Source organism: Jaculus jaculus, chromosome 16 (genome assembly GCF_020740685.1).
Source record: "Jaculus jaculus isolate mJacJac1 chromosome 16, mJacJac1.mat.Y.cur, whole genome shotgun sequence".
Taxonomy (NCBI): domain Eukaryota; kingdom Metazoa; phylum Chordata; class Mammalia; order Rodentia; family Dipodidae; genus Jaculus; species Jaculus jaculus.
In genome coordinates, this window is record NC_059117.1 from 63082041 (window position 1) to 63099757 (window position 17717).

At 38.3% G+C, this 17717-nt stretch overlaps 1 protein-coding gene across 2 annotated transcripts in view; it reads right to left on the minus strand.

Annotated features, from left to right (window-relative positions):
• The window catches only part of Top2b (DNA topoisomerase II beta), a 75132-nt gene that overhangs the window by 20073 nt on the left and 37342 nt on the right, over window positions 1-17717 (minus strand). For both annotated transcript variants that reach the window (XM_045135708.1, XM_045135707.1), the window contains exons 9-25: window positions 17050-17151; window positions 16829-16966; window positions 14558-14696; window positions 14099-14256; window positions 13830-13955; window positions 11562-11672; window positions 11371-11476; window positions 9818-9927; window positions 9146-9238; window positions 8940-9054; window positions 6907-7028; window positions 6348-6496; window positions 5254-5485; window positions 3447-3581; window positions 2511-2711; window positions 1282-1477; window positions 1048-1139 (exon numbers count right to left, since the gene is read on the minus strand). In XM_045135708.1, the coding sequence (XP_044991643.1) occupies window positions 1048-1139; window positions 1282-1477; window positions 2511-2711; window positions 3447-3581; window positions 5254-5485; window positions 6348-6496; window positions 6907-7028; window positions 8940-9054; window positions 9146-9238; window positions 9818-9927; window positions 11371-11476; window positions 11562-11672; window positions 13830-13955; window positions 14099-14256; window positions 14558-14696; window positions 16829-16966; window positions 17050-17151 (2325 nt within the window). The remainder of the gene's footprint in view (window positions 1-1047; window positions 1140-1281; window positions 1478-2510; window positions 2712-3446; window positions 3582-5253; window positions 5486-6347; window positions 6497-6906; window positions 7029-8939; window positions 9055-9145; window positions 9239-9817; window positions 9928-11370; window positions 11477-11561; window positions 11673-13829; window positions 13956-14098; window positions 14257-14557; window positions 14697-16828; window positions 16967-17049; window positions 17152-17717) is intronic.

The following is a 17717-nucleotide window of genomic DNA, read 5'->3' on the forward strand; positions in this document are numbered from 1 at the left end:
CACAGTGAGGAGAACCAGTGCTCCAGGCAGCACAGTTCTAAAAGCTGACCACCCTGTCTTACTCTATTTTCTTCAAATGATGATGCTATCTGCTATTACTATACTATATGACTTATTCTAATTTTACTCACTTTAGCATATTACATTGACCTAAAATTTTTTAAAAGCTTAAATAATGTGAACAAAAATGGTATTTCAATGTAGTTTAATCAAAAAATTATGAAAACATTATGGTTGAGAACTTTAAAAATTTAAATTTCAGTTCAAGTTATGCTACACAGTCATAACTTTTTAATAATATTACATCAGTATTGCACATATATCATCTATTTAAATATCTACAAACATTAATTATTTCAAACATTCTTCCTTTCTACCTTTCTGTTCTCAATCACAATGTTGTGCTGCCTCTTTAGAATTTCCTTTTAATTATATGCAGTATTAAGAAACTACTTCCTGAAGGGACTCTCACTGAATTAATACTACTTTATAATCCGAAATGGACAGATTAATTATTAAAATTCAGACTTTTAATCTGATGCTCCAGGGTCACAGATTTAAGCACAGGCAAAACACATGCTGGTTGTTCAATCAAAATAGCATATCTCTCATCTTCCCAGCCTTAACACAAACAGACCAAGTAAGTGGTGACCAGACGCCACATGGTGACCACCACTGAGCACTGGGGGATGGTCCCCAGCACTCGCAGTCTGGCCCCCAGACTATATGTGGACCTCACAGAAAACACCACCACAAATAACACCTCTTAATGGCAGGCTCAGGGGGACAAAAAAAAAAAAAGCCAAGGACACTGAGCTACCTTTTAAAAGCTGGAGTCATTTCTCCAGGCCCAGTGGAGTCACTGGCAAAGTGCTCTGTGCTGAGGGCACCCTGCACTGTCCTGTGTTTGCTCTGTGGGTAAACAGAAGACTGACATCTGCATAAAGCCAGCTTAGCACCTCTCCCAATGCTGAGTTTAAACTGGGGTTGGGGTTGTTGTGGAGTTGCTTTCAGAACTTCTCTGAGGGTCTTTCTGCAGGTGATTACCTTTTCTTGTGCTTCTTTCCACGCTTTCACTGGGTCAGATTCATAACCTCTCTGGACTAACATTTGAATCAAATCTTTCTTTGACCTATTCTCTATGTGAGGGAAAAATAAAGTTAGGATCAAGAAAAGAGATTCAATTTGTATTTGCTTATATCTACTGTTAAAAATGTCTTCTATTAATAAAGATTTTGTCCATTTTAACTAATGATCAAATTTTAAAAGGCTGTGTCTTACCTATAGTAATTTTCCCTTGTATCTTCTCTAAGATGAAGCGGGCTTGGTTATTAAGCTTCGTAGATTCTGCTCCCAACATTCCTACAAGCCACTCCTTCCGTAAACCATAATAACTTAACCGTAAATCAAAGAATTCTTTCAGAATGTCTTGCACAGTTTCATACTTCTTCAGACATCCCATATGATCAAAGAGTACCTAGGCAAATTACAAAGTGTTGTTTTTTTTAAGATTCCAGAAATCTGTAGTAATATTTTAAATTTTGGCATCTGCAGTTTAAAATTAAGTAAGTATAATATGAACACACACTACCCCTAAAAGCCATTCAAAAGAACCAAAATTAACTAGATTTCTGTAAATATTCCTTTAGTAAGTACAAGAAGCTGATAAATTCTATTCACAAAACCATGACAATATTTAAAACAGTAATAATTTTTAAAAATGAGTCTTTAAAAGGAAATTCTTAAGCTGGGCGTGGTGGCGCACGCCTTTAATCCCAGCACTCAGGAGGCAGAGGTAGGAGGATCGCCGTGAGTTCAAAGTCAGCCTGAGACTATAGAGTGAGTTCCAAGTCAGCCTGGACTAGAGTGAGACCCTACCTCAAAAACAAAAAAAATGTAAAGATGTGCTTAAAGTAGCTATAAAACCACTTAAAACTAAAAGGATAAATATTCTATCTCTCAGATTTAAAATGTTACACTCCGAGCCTGCTTCCCTCCCATCTACAAGGACTGGGACTGGCCACCTTTGTTACTATGGTAACTCAATCATCTGAGCACTCCCTCCCTTCCCTACCCCTTCTATCAGCATTTCTTTAGCTGTTAGGCTTCTGCTATACATGTTTCCCCTTTAAATCTAGAATCTAAATGTTAATTTGGAATTGAATTTACACAATCATACACATTAACTTTCTATTTCTTCCCACTTATATCAACACAAATATACAAGCTTAATTAAGCAAGCTAGTAAGGAACAGGCAATTACCCCACAGTTAAAATGCTAGCAGAGATAGATCTATCACTCCTAGTCAGAGTGTGTGAAGGTATGTGTATCCTGGGTGCTCAAGCCCAAAGGCACAAGCCCAGAGCTGAAGGTAAAGGTGGTAGACAAGAATAGAAGGGAGGCATATGCCTCTGGGTTCTTCCGCAGGCAGGCAGGCTTACTGCAGCCACTCTCACCAACGTAGGGCCATGCATGAAAGGTTAGTTGAACATTAAATCCAATGAATTACCATAGAATTGCAAGTAAGAGTAGTCTGAAGTTTAAAAACTTTATGTAATCCAGCAGCTTCTGCTTGTGCTAGTTTCTCTTCTGTCATTTTCACCACAAACTTCACAGTTGTATCAGTATGATATTCTTTGTAATCAGAAATTAATGCTGGTGTTTTATCTGTTCCATTGAGCATAGGTTCTAAAACCTGCTCCTTGTACACCTAGAAAAACATTTTAAAAACAGTTATTTTGGGGACTCAATGTCATAGTCTCATATTATTATAAGTCACAAAGGCTTTCGATGATTCTCATCTCCTGCGAAGCAAAAAGGAAAATGCCTCCTCTGCTGCCTCTGCTCATCGTGACAGAGGGGCACATAGGAAATGCTTAGAGAGATGGGTGGTGGTTCTAATCTCCCCATACCCAAAATAGGACATCGACTAGTGCTCAGAGAGGTAGCATGCATGTACATATATTTACTCATATAAACGTACTCATTATATTAAGAAGGACTCAAAAATACCTATTCTAAATAGAGCATGGTGACTTGTGCCTATATTTCCAGCCCTCAGGAGGCTAAAGTAGGATTGCTGTGGTTCTGAGACCATCTAGGATACAGAGTGAGTTCTAAGTCAGCCTGGGCTGGAGTGAAGGCCTGCCTCTTCGAGAAACAAAAACAACTATTCTATTCTTTCATTCAGAGGTAAAGAAAGTTATAGTCTCAAAAAAGCCCTTAGCTAACTTAAGTCAACTATTATTATTGTATTATATATTATTTACCTAAGTTTAAATATTCTTAAAATTTAAAAATGTAAAGCACAAATTCAATTGATTGTGTAGAACAAGTGTACACAGACCTAGAAGAAACAATTCATGCATTACTCTTACACAAAGAATTGCAGACTTACAGTTAATCCAATGCCCTTCTCCCAGGAAGTTCACATGCATACACTAACCTGTGTCCAGGTTCTAACCGGAAGCTCTGTGATTTCTACCGTGTTTCTATCAACCACAAATATTTCACCACTGACTGCATACTGGTTTTGACCGAGTTCCTGGATGGTGCCTTTGAAGTTCTTATAGTTTGGGAGCTGCAAGGAAAGTGGAGATGACAGAACTTGAGGCAACTCTGGAGGCCAACACCACAGATACAGATACAACTCACTCAATGTATAGTCCAGATGAACATGACCGAAATGGAACTCCCCTTCCTCAACTGTCCCTCTCCAATCAATACTGCTTTACCCTGAATTCATAGATCTGTAACCTCCCAATCTCCAAATCTGAGCATCATCTTTTAGTCTTCCTGTAAGTTTTTTCCAGAGCACTGTTCCCATACTTCTTCCTCCTCCTGTAGCTTAACTCCTTTAAAATCAGACTCCCTGTGTTTCCTATCCTATGTCTTCCAGACTTGCTGCTAATGACTTGTCTGAGAAAGGACCACTCTCCCCAGTTTGCATGAAAACATTTTGAATATTTATTATACCTGGTGTGTAACATATGGCCTGGATATTCCCTAGAATGTCACCTGGAAATCTAACCCTCACCATGAATATGACTGTGATGTTTAGAAGTGTTTTTTTTTTTCTTTTTTGAAGGAAATCACTAGGATTGGACAATGTCATTAAAGTGTCTGTGCAAAAGGAGGGGAGAGGCCTAAACAACACAGATGCATGCAAGCACTTCTTTCTGTTGCCATATGTGATGCCCTATGCTTCCCAGGGCTGTGCCAACAAGAAGGCCATCACCAGATGAGGTCACTAGACCTTGTCATTCTATAACCATGAGGCCAAATACACATCTTCCTTTCAAGAGTGGCTTGCTTCAAATGTTTTGTTATGGAAACAAAAATGGACTGTCTACCAGCTTTGACACGGGTCAGTCAACCTGAAATAGAGGCTTAGTCTGCTTTCTCAACCAAAGCATGAAGTGACTTTTTCCTCTTCTAAAATTTGTACTTGTCACTGTTACTAAGAAATTATGTACACAGAAGATGACATTTTATGAACACTGACCAATGACTGCTCTTTGGTCACTGTAAACTTCAAGCCCTAATGTTGTCTCCTGACGAGAGATGAATTTTAGGAAGACAGAGACCTTGGATCAGCACAGCCCCAATTTAGGAAGAGGCATACAAGAAGTAAGTACTGATGTATCTCAACAGTTTAAATAAAACACAATTATATCCTTCTAGTAAAGATACTTTAGAAGTATTTTGAAGTATTTACGTGGGAAAAATAATAAACATATTCAGAATGTTTATTTTCAAAAACAAAAGAGAAATGAAAGAAACAAGCATATTAACATTGTCTGTTTCTGCATGGTAGGTTTGGACTTTTTTTCTCCTTTGTTTATCTATATTTGCCACAATGCACATCACTATTTTTGTAACAAACTATGTAAGTATATTGTGATAAGGAAAATTTTCAAAACTTAAGAACAAAAATAAAATTATCTTTAGTTTTATCACAAGAATATCGTTCTCTACATAGTACAGATGTGAAAGTTTAGAATATGAGGTGTTTGTAAATAAAGTTCAGTACAAGCTTTCCCTCATCTGTCTCATCTTCACTCTTTCCTTTTACATCTTATGTATTTTTACTGCTAAGCATGCATCAAGTTGTACCCTAACTAAAGCCATTACTGTCTACAGCAGCTCTAAGATAAAAGCACTCCATTACTCTTCTAAAACGACTGAACTTTGTCCTCTATCCATGATCATTTGTTAAATAAACAATATGAGCTACGCATACTAACACTCACCATGGGATGAGGATCCAATCCTTCCAGCATCCGTCGGACATTGTTCACGATTTCCCTAGCATCATAGTTGGGGAGTTTACAAGCCCATCCAGTCCCAATGCCCTCAGCACCATTTATTAAAACCATAGGGATTATGGGAATATACCACTCGGGCTCTACACGTTGATTATCATCATAAAGAAACTTAAGCAAGTTGTCATCCACAGCTGGAAAAAGGAGTCTTGCTAAAGAACTGACAAAAAGAAAAAGAATATTCCCTTGAGAAACAAAGCCTCATATGTAAAGTGTTTAATAAAATCTCCTAGAAAGAATAATTTGTTATAATTCTGACTACCTGTGGCCAACAATAAAATCACCTAACTTTTTTTTTTTTTTTTTTTGGTTTTTCAAGGTAGGGTCTCACTCTGGTCCATGCTGACCTAGAATTAACTATGTAGTCTCAAGGTGGCCTCGAACTCAGGGCGATCCTCTTACCTTTGCCTCCCGAGTGCACTACCACGCCCAGCTAAGTCATCTAACATTTATATATACATAAAGCATTTTTTAAGCATGAAGCCAGGATAAAGTAGCCCTATTTTACTTACATACTTACTTATCTCTCTGAGCTCTTTAATATTATGAAACAGCTTTTTAAGAATCTCGTTACTCTGAATAACATACATAATCTATTTTCAGTCTAAAGAATATAATGAGAAAAATCTATATACTCATTTCACCAAGAATTCAAAAATAATTAAGGTCAACAGACCTTAATAATTTAGAATCCTTAGTAGAATAACTAGGTACTTTTCTTGATGGCCACACTTTTATTAAATATCTCCTTGATAGCAATAAACCTTAAATTGGGGCTGGAGATATGGCTTAATGGTTAAGGCACATTCCTGTGAAGCCTAAAGACCCAGGTTCAATTCTCCAGGTCCCACATAAGCCAGATGCACAGGTGGCACATGTATCTGGAATTCATTTGCAGTGGCTTGAGGCCCTAGCATACCCATTCTCTTTCTCCTTCTCCCTTTCTCTGTCTCAAATAAAAATAAATATTTTTTTAAAAACTTTAAATTGAACTTTATACCAATAAATAAGCAGGTATTTACCTCAACATTGTGAAAATGTAACGAGGGCTTGCAGCATCCTTGCCACCATGGAGACGAGTTCCAAACTGACCAATGGGCTGAAGCAAATTAATGTTATTACTTCCCACAAAGTTTTGAGCCAGGTTCACAATAGTCATCATCAATGCTTGCTACAGAATGGAAAGAAACAGAATATAATATTGGTAGTCTACATTTTCTAAAACTACTCCTAAGAAAATCTAAATTCTCAACTGTATGATATTCCCAAAGACCTCATAAAAAAAATTATTGCAGTTGGAGAAATGGCTCAGCAGTTAAGGTGTTTTGCCTGCAATGCCTAATGACCCAAGTTTGATTCAGCAGTACCCACATAAAGCCAGATGCACAAAGTGGTATATGCATCTGGAGGTCATATGCAGTGGTTAGAGGCCCTGGTATGTCTATTACCATTCATTTCCACTCTCTTTTCCCTTGCAAATAAATAAATGAATAAATTTTTTTAAAAAAGGAAATTATTTTATTATGTATAATTGTCATTCACCCTGCTAATTGCTAGTTTTCAGCTGACTCTACTACTTACCTCTCCATGATGGTAAGCAGACATTTCAGCAACAGATCCAGCCAGCTGGGCAACTTTTACTTCACGTTTATCATTTCTCTTGAAACAGGTAAACAAAACTTTTCTCTGGCCTGGTTTAAAGCCTATTTGTAAAAAGAACAACTCTCTTTCAAAATACTACTTCAAAAACACAACCCTTTGAGTGGCAACAATACCATACATATTGGGGAAAAAAAGGAAAAATAGTTTGCTTTTGAAGGCTAACTGGCTCAAATTGTTAACAACATAAGCTCATGGAAACTTTCTCAGTCCCTGAAGTGAAGGACCTTCAAGAACGACCCTATCCCGCCCCTCCACATGAGTTTCCAAAATACCACCAATGGCCCAACACTTATTAAATTATCCCCAGTCAGGAAACTCTTACAAATGTTGACCATGGCAGTTAAGAATATATGCAGGCTTTAGAATCTTACTAATCTGGATATTTATCTCAACTGGGCCATGTATATGTGAGTGGGCAAACTAGTAAGGCAAGAAGTCTCAGTATTCACAGAGTAACTGAGAGAACAACCTTCTTTTATTTTTGTTTTTGCCAGGTAGGGTCTCACTCTAGCCCAGGCTGACCTGGAATTCACTATGTAATCTCAGGGTGGCCTCAAACTCACAGTGATCCTCCTACCTCTGCCTCTAGAGTGCTGGGGTTAAAGGTGTGTGCCACCATGCCTTGAGATGACAACCTTCTTAATAACCTTAGTTACTCTCATCAGAACATGCTGACTGTTAACATCAGCAATGTGAGCCCAAAGCAAAGCATGGAAGAAACAGTATGTTAAAATGCAGCTATTTCTTTAAAAACTGCATGGTGTAATTGAGAGCAAAATTAACAAAATATAAGAGACACCCAACTGGCATAGAAGCATAGGCATCTGAGGCCAATTTGGAAGAAAGACTTCATAGAAACGAGGCAACCTACACACTTGAGTATGTATATAACTAATTTAAAAAAATAGAAAGAAAGGAGGCAACTTCAGGCTAAACATGATAGCTGAACAAAATTGTCATTAGCTAAAAACCATGTAACACAAAATGAACAAATTTGCTATAAGTTCTAGAATGTGAAAAACAAGAATTCTAAATAGGAGAGCAAAATCTATTCTAACTAAAGTATAACAGTTTCTACATTTTATCAAGTGAAAGAATCAGCTTGATGTTAGTGAGGTACAAAGAAACTTAAATATATTCTTGGGAGGTGAGATGGCTCAGTGGGTAAGAGCTTGCTGAGCAAGTGTGAGGACTTAAGTGAAACCCCATCTCCCATGTAAAAAGCTGAGCATGGTGATACATTTACATAATCCCAACGCTAAGGGGGTATGAGCAAAGAGGGTTCCTGGGGCTCCCTGGTCAGCCAGTACAACCAGCCAACAGGAAGATGCAGGCTCAGTGAGACAGACTGTGTATCACGAAAGGGGAAGAACACCCAACATCTGCCTCTCACCTTCACATGGGTGAGCATGGGGCATGGCCATCTGCTTGCTCACATTCATACACCCCACATCTGCACACACGAGGAGAAGAAAACTCTCTCTCATTTCAAAATCTCATTTTGCTTTTGTAATTTTGGAAGTTCTACAAACAACTTGGGCAAAAGCTTTAAAGATTGGCCATAATTTTCCTGAAAAAGTCAAAGGCTTTAAGTTTCAAACTGAAGAACACTAAAGACCTCCACCCTACCAAAAAGTATCTACCACAAAAGCAGGATCAAAAGTTTTAAATTTCTCTTCATCTGATCTTCCCCAAAATTTTTAAGTATCCAGGTGTGGTAGTGCATGCCCTTCATCCTAGTACTTGGGAGGCAGAGTTAAGAGGATCACTGTGAGTTGAAGGCCACCCTTAGACTACACAGTGAACTCTAGATCAGCCTGGACTAAGGCGAGACCCTACCTCAAAAAACCAAAACAAAAAACAACAACAAAACAATTTAAAGTAGCTCACAAGGATAGGCTAAAGTACATGAAACGGAACAAGAGAAAATGTTTTAAAGAAATGACACTCACCATCAACAAGAGATGGTATAGATCTCTCATTGTCGGAGTTTGAAAAGAGAATCAACTCCTTGTTGATGAAGTCATTGTAAGTCAAGTGCTTTGTCGCTGTGCCATATAGAAATTGCTAGGAGAAAAGTTAGACAGCAACACTGTAGTTATGATGGGATGAGTTTTGGCTGTCCTGCTCCCCCAGATCAACACTCCTCAGGACTAACCTCTGGCAGGCCATGTAGCCTGCGCTGTCTCCGGTCTTCCATAAAGTTTGTCAGCCACTCCTTCCTGTCATCAATTTTCTTCTTACTAAATGCCTGAGGGTTCAGAGGTCACACATTCAGTCAAAACAAAACTACCATCATGAAAATATTTAAATTTACAAATGGCAGATCACCAATCATTAATTTCTGACAAATTAAAGGGATTCTCCTACCTTTAAAAATCATAAACACTTTATTTATTTATTTATTTATTTATTTATTTATTTATTTATTTATTTATTTGAGAGTGACAGCCACAGAGAGAAAGACAAGTAGAGGGAGAGAGAGAGAATGGGCGCGCCAGGGCATCCAGCCTCTGCAAATGAACTCCAGACCCGTGCGCCCCCTTGTGCATCTGGCTAACGTGGGACCTGGGGAACCGAGCCTCGAACCAGGGTCCTTAGGCTTCACAGGCAAGCGCTTAACCGCTAAGCCATCTCTCCAGCCCCATAAACACTTTAATTGCAATGTTCTAATTAAAGATAATGAAAGCCAGGAATAATCTGTAAAAAATACAATCTACTACTATGAATACTAGACCTACAAAGTGATTTTTCACAGGAAACAGTAATGGGAAGAAAGAAACAGCAAGCAGGGGTGATAAGAAAAAACATTTTTCCTTCAAATAATTACCAAGGTAATGGCAGCATCATCTTCAGGCCCAGCATATCTAAATAGAATACGATGTCTTTCCATATCAGCAAAATACTCCTTTGCTTCTTTGGCTGTGCTGGTACCCAATCCTGCATAAGTTTAAAAAAAAATGGAGTCACAAACATTTGGTGGCTGTTCAAAACCACCAAATGAAAAGTTTGTGGGGAAAGTTATAAAAAGAGATTAATCCAGCAACAACTGTATCAACTGATCAATCTTCATGAACAAAAGACATTCCATGCCTCTTGACATACTCAATGCCTTTCTATTTAAATGTTGTCAAATCTAACCAAAATGTAAGCACCCCTCTGATTTAAGCACCAGTTCACAGGAAATAGAGAACAGGGATGAAGAAATGGCTCAGTGCTTTAAGTGCTTGCTTGTAAAGCCTAAAGGCCCAGGTTCAATTCCCCAGTGCCCATGTAAAGTCAGATGCACAGAGTGGTGCATCCACCTGGAGTTGATTTGCAGTGGCAGGAGGACCTGGCGCTCACTTCCTCTCACTCTCTCTGCTAGCAAATAAGTAACAAATAAGTATTTTTTGAAAAAAATACATGGGCTGGAGAAATGGCTTAGAGTTAAGGTGCTTGCCTGCAAAGCCGAAGGACCTGGGTTTGATTCCCTAGGATCCATGTAAGCCATATGCACAAGGTGACACATGTCTGAAGTTCATCTGACAAACATATATTTGTTATGATTGCATTAAAAGCTTTTATATTGCATGATATTACTTATATATTAATACAATCATGAGGAATTTTAATACTGGCTAGATTGTTTTTTTGAGGCAAGCCCAATAGACTGGCTTTTTTTTTTTTTTTTATGCAGAAGAGCAAGAATGAGAGCAAGAATGGGAGCAAGAATGGGAGCACGAGAAGGAAAGAGAGGGAAGGAGGGAGGGAGAGAAAACTGGCATGCGCCAGGGCCTCCAACCACTGTAATCAAACTCCAGACATGTGTGCTACCTAGTACACATGTGTGACCTTGCACGTTTCCATCACCTTGTGCATCTGGCTTACGTGGGACCTGAAGAGCCGAGCATGGGTCCTTAGCTTTGCAAGCAATCAACTTATCCATTAAGCCATCTCTCCCACTAGCTATATTTTTAAATATGCTAAAGGAAAGTGTGATTATGCAGTGTCAGGCTGGCCTTGAACTGACAGTGATCTTTCGACCTCTGCCTTCTGAGTGCTAGGATTAAAGGTGTGCACCACCACACCTGGCAATTCTTTTATATACACTTACAATAGTTACAGATGAAATACTATATTTGGAAGTTATTTCACACTACCATGATAACAGAGATTTAGATATCGATTAAAATAGTGATGGTTAAAATACATGGGGGTCCATTTTATTACTCTTTATTTCACAGAATTTTCTATGAATTTTTTTAAAATCAGCCATTGCTATTTCTGCAATCTTAAGAGACAAATTTTCAAGATATTTTATGCTGTGTTCATAAAGAAAAGCTTTATGTAATAATTTAATATAGGACCCATCTTATAAAACAAGCATGTTAAAACACATACCTTTGTAGTACTTTATTTTCCAGGCTTTCTGGTTTTCAATGTGTTTTTTCCATTCATCAAACTCAGGAATACTATAGAAGGATAATTCTTGCTTATTTTTGCTTGCCTTAAATTTAAAAAGCAAGCAAGAAATTAGTGTTTCTGCTAACCTGCAGGTCATCACTATAAAATGAAAACAATGCAAACAATACCTTTACAATGGGAGTAATGAACTCTTCAAGAAAACCATGTTTTAAAAGTGATGGCCAATTGTGATGAATAAAGTTAATGAGTAGGCCTTTGATGTGAGAGCCATCTTGATCCTAAATAAATGTAAAATAAAAGTCTTATGAAAACTTTATAAAACATAACTATTCATAACCAAATTTTTAAATGTACGAATGAACCCAAAAGACAAAATTCCATTCAAATTGTAGAAATGCATTTTGCCAAACAATAAACATTAGATGACAATAATAGAGAATTTTTGCTTTAATGCAATTATAGGCAGTAATATACTAAATCTGCCTGATATTATATCTTTATCATATTATCTTGATCATATTATCTGTATATACATTTTTTAATTTACCAAATTACAGAATGAGAAAAGGGTAAAAAAAAATACATCAAACATAGTTATAACCCATGTCATTGGGCAATGGAAAGAGTACAGGAACTTAAACAGCTTCTCTTGACAGAAAAGCTACAAAATTCCTCTTTAAAATTATTATTAAAAGCCGGGCAAGGTGGCGCACGCCTTTAATCCCAGCACTCAGGAGGCAGAGGTAGGAGGATCACCGTGAGTTCAAGGCCACCCTGAGACTACATAGTGAATTCCAGGTCAGCCTGGACTAGTGTGAGACCCTACCTCGAAGAAAAAAAAAAAAAAAAACTATTATTAAGCTGGACGTGGTGGCACATGCCTTTAATTCCAGCACTTGGGAGGCAGAGGTAGGAAGATCGCCATGAGTTCAAGGCCACCCTGAAACTACATAGTAAATTCCAGGTCAGCCTGGGCTAGAGTGAGCCCCTACCCCGAAAACCAAAAAAAAAAACCCTGTGATTATTATTTGGTTTTTCAAGGTAGGGTCTCTCTCTAGTCCAGGCTGACCTGAAATTCACAATGTAGTCTCAGGGTGGCCTTGAACTCTTTGCAAGCAAGCACCTCCTACCTCTGCCTCCCAAGTGCTGGGATTAAAGGCATACACCACCATGCCTAGCTAAAACTCTTAAGACTTCATAAGAGAAAACGGTAGAGACATATGAAGTTCTTTGTTCAATTTTCTAGTTCTTTCTTTATTGCTGTGATTTTACTAAAGTCCACCAGGGTTTTGTGTATTCCAACTTAGGCTAACATATCCCAGTATTAACCACTGGCCTATTAATCATTGGAGAGTCCATCACGCCAGTCCTACTCAACACACAGACTCAGTCACTGTGGTACAGTACTGGGTCCTACCAACTCTTCTCATATTTACTGCATGTAAAAACATTTTTTGAAGGGTATATGTGTGTATGGTGTGTGTATATGTGTGCATGTGGAGACCAGAGGACAACTTCAGGCATCAGTCCTCACCTTCCCCTATGTTTTGAGGCTGGGTCTCTCTTCTCATTGCTCACTGTTGCATCAACCAGGCTAGCTAGGCCACAGCTTTCTGGAAGTTCTCCTGTCTCTGCTTCCCCTCTTCACCATATGTGCGTTGGGATTTCAGAATGCTTGCCACAGCATCCAGCTTTTATACAGGTTCTGGGGATCCAAACTCAGGTACTCATGCCTATACAGCAAGCACTTTATACGCTAAGCCATTATCCTAGCCCCAAATGCTCTCAAATAACTAGTGAAACTGCTTAAAATGTGTGATAGTTAATCTCTGGCTGTCAACATGGCAATTTAGAATCACCCTGGTAACAAATCTCTTGGCGTGTCTCTTGGGGATTTCTAGATTAGGCTGACTCTGAAGGGAGGACCCATCCTAACTACGGTGGTGCCATGCCTTGGGCTGTGCTGTCTGAAAGGAAAAAGCTAGCAAGCACCAGCATTCACCACTCTGCCTTCTCCTGCGCAATGATGTGACAGCTGCTTCATGCTCCTGCTGCCACGCCGTTCTCAGTGTGATGGACTCCATCCCTTGTACTGGAAACCAAAACAAACCTTCAGTGGCTTCTGGTCACATGTTTGGGCACAGCAATGAGAAAGTACCCAATAAACCGAGTAATGTAAAATATACTTCACATAAATTCATAAATGTTCATGTTAAACAGCAAGGTTTGACCCCAGGATGTACACATCACTTTCACTCATGGTATCTCCAAGCAAGACTCATGAAACAACTACCAAAGGACAACGTGGGATGTCGTTCGGGGGTAGAGCATTTTCCCAGCACCCAGCACTGCAAAATGAATCTTAGAAACAAAAAAAAACAAAAAAGACTGCCCAAAAATACACACTGTAAACATATGACAACTCCCAAACCAACCTGATCAGTCATGATCATAATCTTCCCATAACGTAAGGTTTTCAGAGACTCTGCGTCATCATAACTTTTCTTGTATTGCAAACCAACTATTTTAATGATATTGTTTATTTCTGCATTTTCCATGATCTGCACAAAAATAAAAAAAAAACATTGGCAATAATTTTAAAGTGCTGAAATATAAGAAAAGTTGTGTCAAAATTCACATTTGAAAATTTAGCAATATTAGTAACGTGTTAAAAATGTCCTAAGTATGTGTAATATGCACAAACCTGTTTATGAGAAGCTTCTCGTACATTAAGAATTTTACCCCTGAGCGGAAAGACACCATATCTATCTCTTCCAATCACACCCAATCCAGACACAGCTAGTGACTTGGCAGAGTCTCCTTCTGTTAATATTAGTGTGCACTCCAGGGAGTGCTTGCCACCTGAGAAAAATATTTAATCAAATATATAAATTACTCATTTTACTGACAAGCAAAATGAAGCCAGATAAATATCACAACAGTGAAAAACTGTAGAAATCATTTTACATAATGCTTAGTAAAATTTAAAATGTAAATATATTGTATTGAATTCCTAATGCCTGAAAACTAATAATATATAATACATGAGGCAATTTCAATTATACTCTGAACAGAAAATCATGGTCTACATGAAACATTTCTATAACCAAAGAAAATTACAAGTAAAGCAAATCTAAGTCTTCCCAGGATCACCAGGTCTTACCAGCATCATTCGCATCGTCCAGCTTGGGGATGCCTTTGATTTTGCTGTACTTCACTGATGAACACTTCTTATTCAGCTGAGTCTGGGCTTTAAATTTCACCCAGTTCAGTATGCTTTCTACAATGCCACAATTAGAGGCCTTAAAAAACAAAATTAAAGACTAATGGTATCCAAACAAGCCAAAAGTTCATATATTTAGTTACAATTTGAGACTTTCTATAATAGCTAAAAGGGCAGTTTCAAGGTACAGTTATAAGGATGACAACAACAATACCTGCTAGTGCATTTTACTCAGTGATAGTAAAACCGTCACAGTTCATTAGTAAAGCTAATGCAGGCAGCTATACACACAGGCCTGTTACAGTGAAAGACAATGAGAGACTCTCTCATAGTAAACCCTATGAAGACTAACCACCGCTCTTATTACAGGCTGACGGTGTCAACATTCACACAAATGGGCCACTGTGAATTTACTAGCTGGTAAATTCAAACACTGACATCTCCATTTTCTTTGGTATAAAAGGTGAGTCTTGAAATCCTGTGACAAATAATCACTACTAACATGAAGAGGACCTTAGGATATGCTTGGGAACCCATCAACAGGACTTACTCTTCAAATAATGAGGGTGTTCTATAACTGTTGGTAATTTGCGGTGAATCAGTATGTGACAGTATCCTAAACCCCCACAACCCGCCCCCCCTCAAAAAAAAGAAAGGTTAAGTATCTTTTTTAAAAATTTTTAGTTTTTATTTGTTTGAGAGAGAGAGATAAAGAGGCACAGAGAGAAAGAGAGAGAGAATGAGAATGGGAGCACCAGGGCCTCCAGGCCCTGCAAATGAACTCCAAATGCACGCACCATCTTCTGCATCTAGCTTACGTGTGTCCTGGGAAACTAAACCTGGGTCCTTTGGCTTTGCAGGCAAGCACCTTTACCACTAAGCCATCTCACCAGCCTGAGTTACACATTTTTAAGTCCAACTCTTAAATTGTTTTTTTTTTTTAATCCACATTGATAATTTGATTTAGGTATACAAAATAGTTTTATAGAATTTTGTTTGTTTCTTTTTGTTTTCGTATTTTCAAGGTAGGGTTTCACTCTAGCTCAGGCTGACCTGGAATTCACTATGTAGTCTCAAGGTGGCCTTGAACTCAGTGATCTTCCTATTTGTGGCTCCCTCCCACGTGGTTGGATTAAAGACATGTGCCTCCACACCCAGCTGCTTATTTTTTTTAAAAAGTAAGCTGTGCCAGATCCAGATTCAGCTCATAAAGAGAAAGCCTGACATCTACAATCAAATCACTTCATGAGAACAATAGTTATAACGAAAGAAGTCTGAGAAATCATTAACTTGGATGTTAATTCATTATGTTTAGATGCAAAATTACTATTTCTTCTGATAGGTAAAAAGCACCTTTTGTTTTTGTTTCTGAGAACCTATCCTGGAAAAGTAATAATGGAATATGACAAGGAGTGGCCTGTGGAAATTGCACTGTTCCTCACCATGATGAAGAGAGACTGCAGCTTTCTAGCATTACATTCCCACTGCAAACACATGTGAAGGCACCTCCCAGATACTTAGTTCTGAAAAAGGAGCTGAGTCAAACCCCAACAAATACACAACAGACTACAAGGAGCTGGTGGTAGCCATAAAACTCACCTTCAAATCTAAGGTAGTCTAAATATGTACAAAGCCAAGTGAAATGTTAAAGAATATAGAAAATACAGCTGGGCATGGCGGCACGCACCTTTAATCCCAGCACTCAGGAGGCAAAGGTAGGAGGATAGCATGAGTTCAAGGCCAGCCTGAGACTACATAGTGAATTCTAGGTCAGCCTGAGGTAGAATGAGACCCTACATCAAAAAACAAAACAAAACAAAAAAAAGTAGAAATACTACGATTTGTTATGTAGCTGTTACCACAATTAAAAAAAAATAAGTATAAGTAAAATTCAGTAATAAAGTTTCAAAATAAAGAGTAGAAAAGCTGAAACCAGAAGTCCTATAAAGATCTTATAGTATAGTTGTTAAAGGAGACCCACAACTTTAGGATGGTCAACACAAAGTTAAACACACAATCAGCTGTAATTCACTGCTTCTTATGGCATAACAGTCTCTCCTTTGAAGATATTAAGATTAGACATGTCAGTTTGCAATGTAAACATGTCTGTACTCAGTTAATATGACAAAAGAGAAACTAGTGACAAATAGAATAAAGAAAACTATTTAGCTCCCAAAAGTAACTCTGAAAAATAATGCAAGTCTCACTTACTGCTTTAAAAAATTTTTCTGACAGCTGGCATTTGGACCCAAAACTTTTGGGCTGCAGAGTCATGTTTTCCTTAGTCTGAGAATCGAAAGTTGGGTTTTCAATCAGACAATTAATAAAAACCCATATATGGTTTTTTACCTGTGGAAAACATACAAAGCGAAGGTCAATATCACAGCAGGCACAGGCTGGGAAGTCAGTGGCACATACAAAGCATCACTTACTTGAAATGGCTTCACTGAAACTCCAGCCTTGTTCTTTTTCTTAACAACTTCAATCAGCTTACCAACAACCTGATCTACTACATAATCAACATGGCGTCCACCCTACAGAAGAAAAAAGTACAGAATTCAAAATCTGCAGTTATAGTAGCCAACACTGAGGTAGGTTTTGGTATTTACAGGGATAATGAGTCTGATACAGACAGAACTTGTTACAAAAATGTTCAGCTCTAACACCAATAAACCAACTCTACTTTCCTTCTGACACCAGTCCTGGAGTGTTTTCCAAAATCTATACCAACTCTGTGATTATCTAAACACCAATTAACTGGTCAGGTTTTGCACTAGCTGCTCAGAGTTGGCACAGACATCACAGATTAGTGGATCAGTCCCACAACACTGCCTCCTACTTTCAGATGGCAGTCCCAACCAAGCTTCCCATACATCTGTCCAGCCAGCTCTAAACTGGGGGATCCCATGACTCAACTCAGATATGACAATGTGCTACTCTATCATTGAACTTAGGGATACATTTTACTTTCATGTACCAGCTTATTAAAAAGATACAACTTCTGAAAAGCCAAAGAAGAAACACCCAGGGTAACAGCAGGGAGAAAGGAGACCATGGAGTTCCACTCACCTCTCCATGAATGACACCCTACAAACACCAC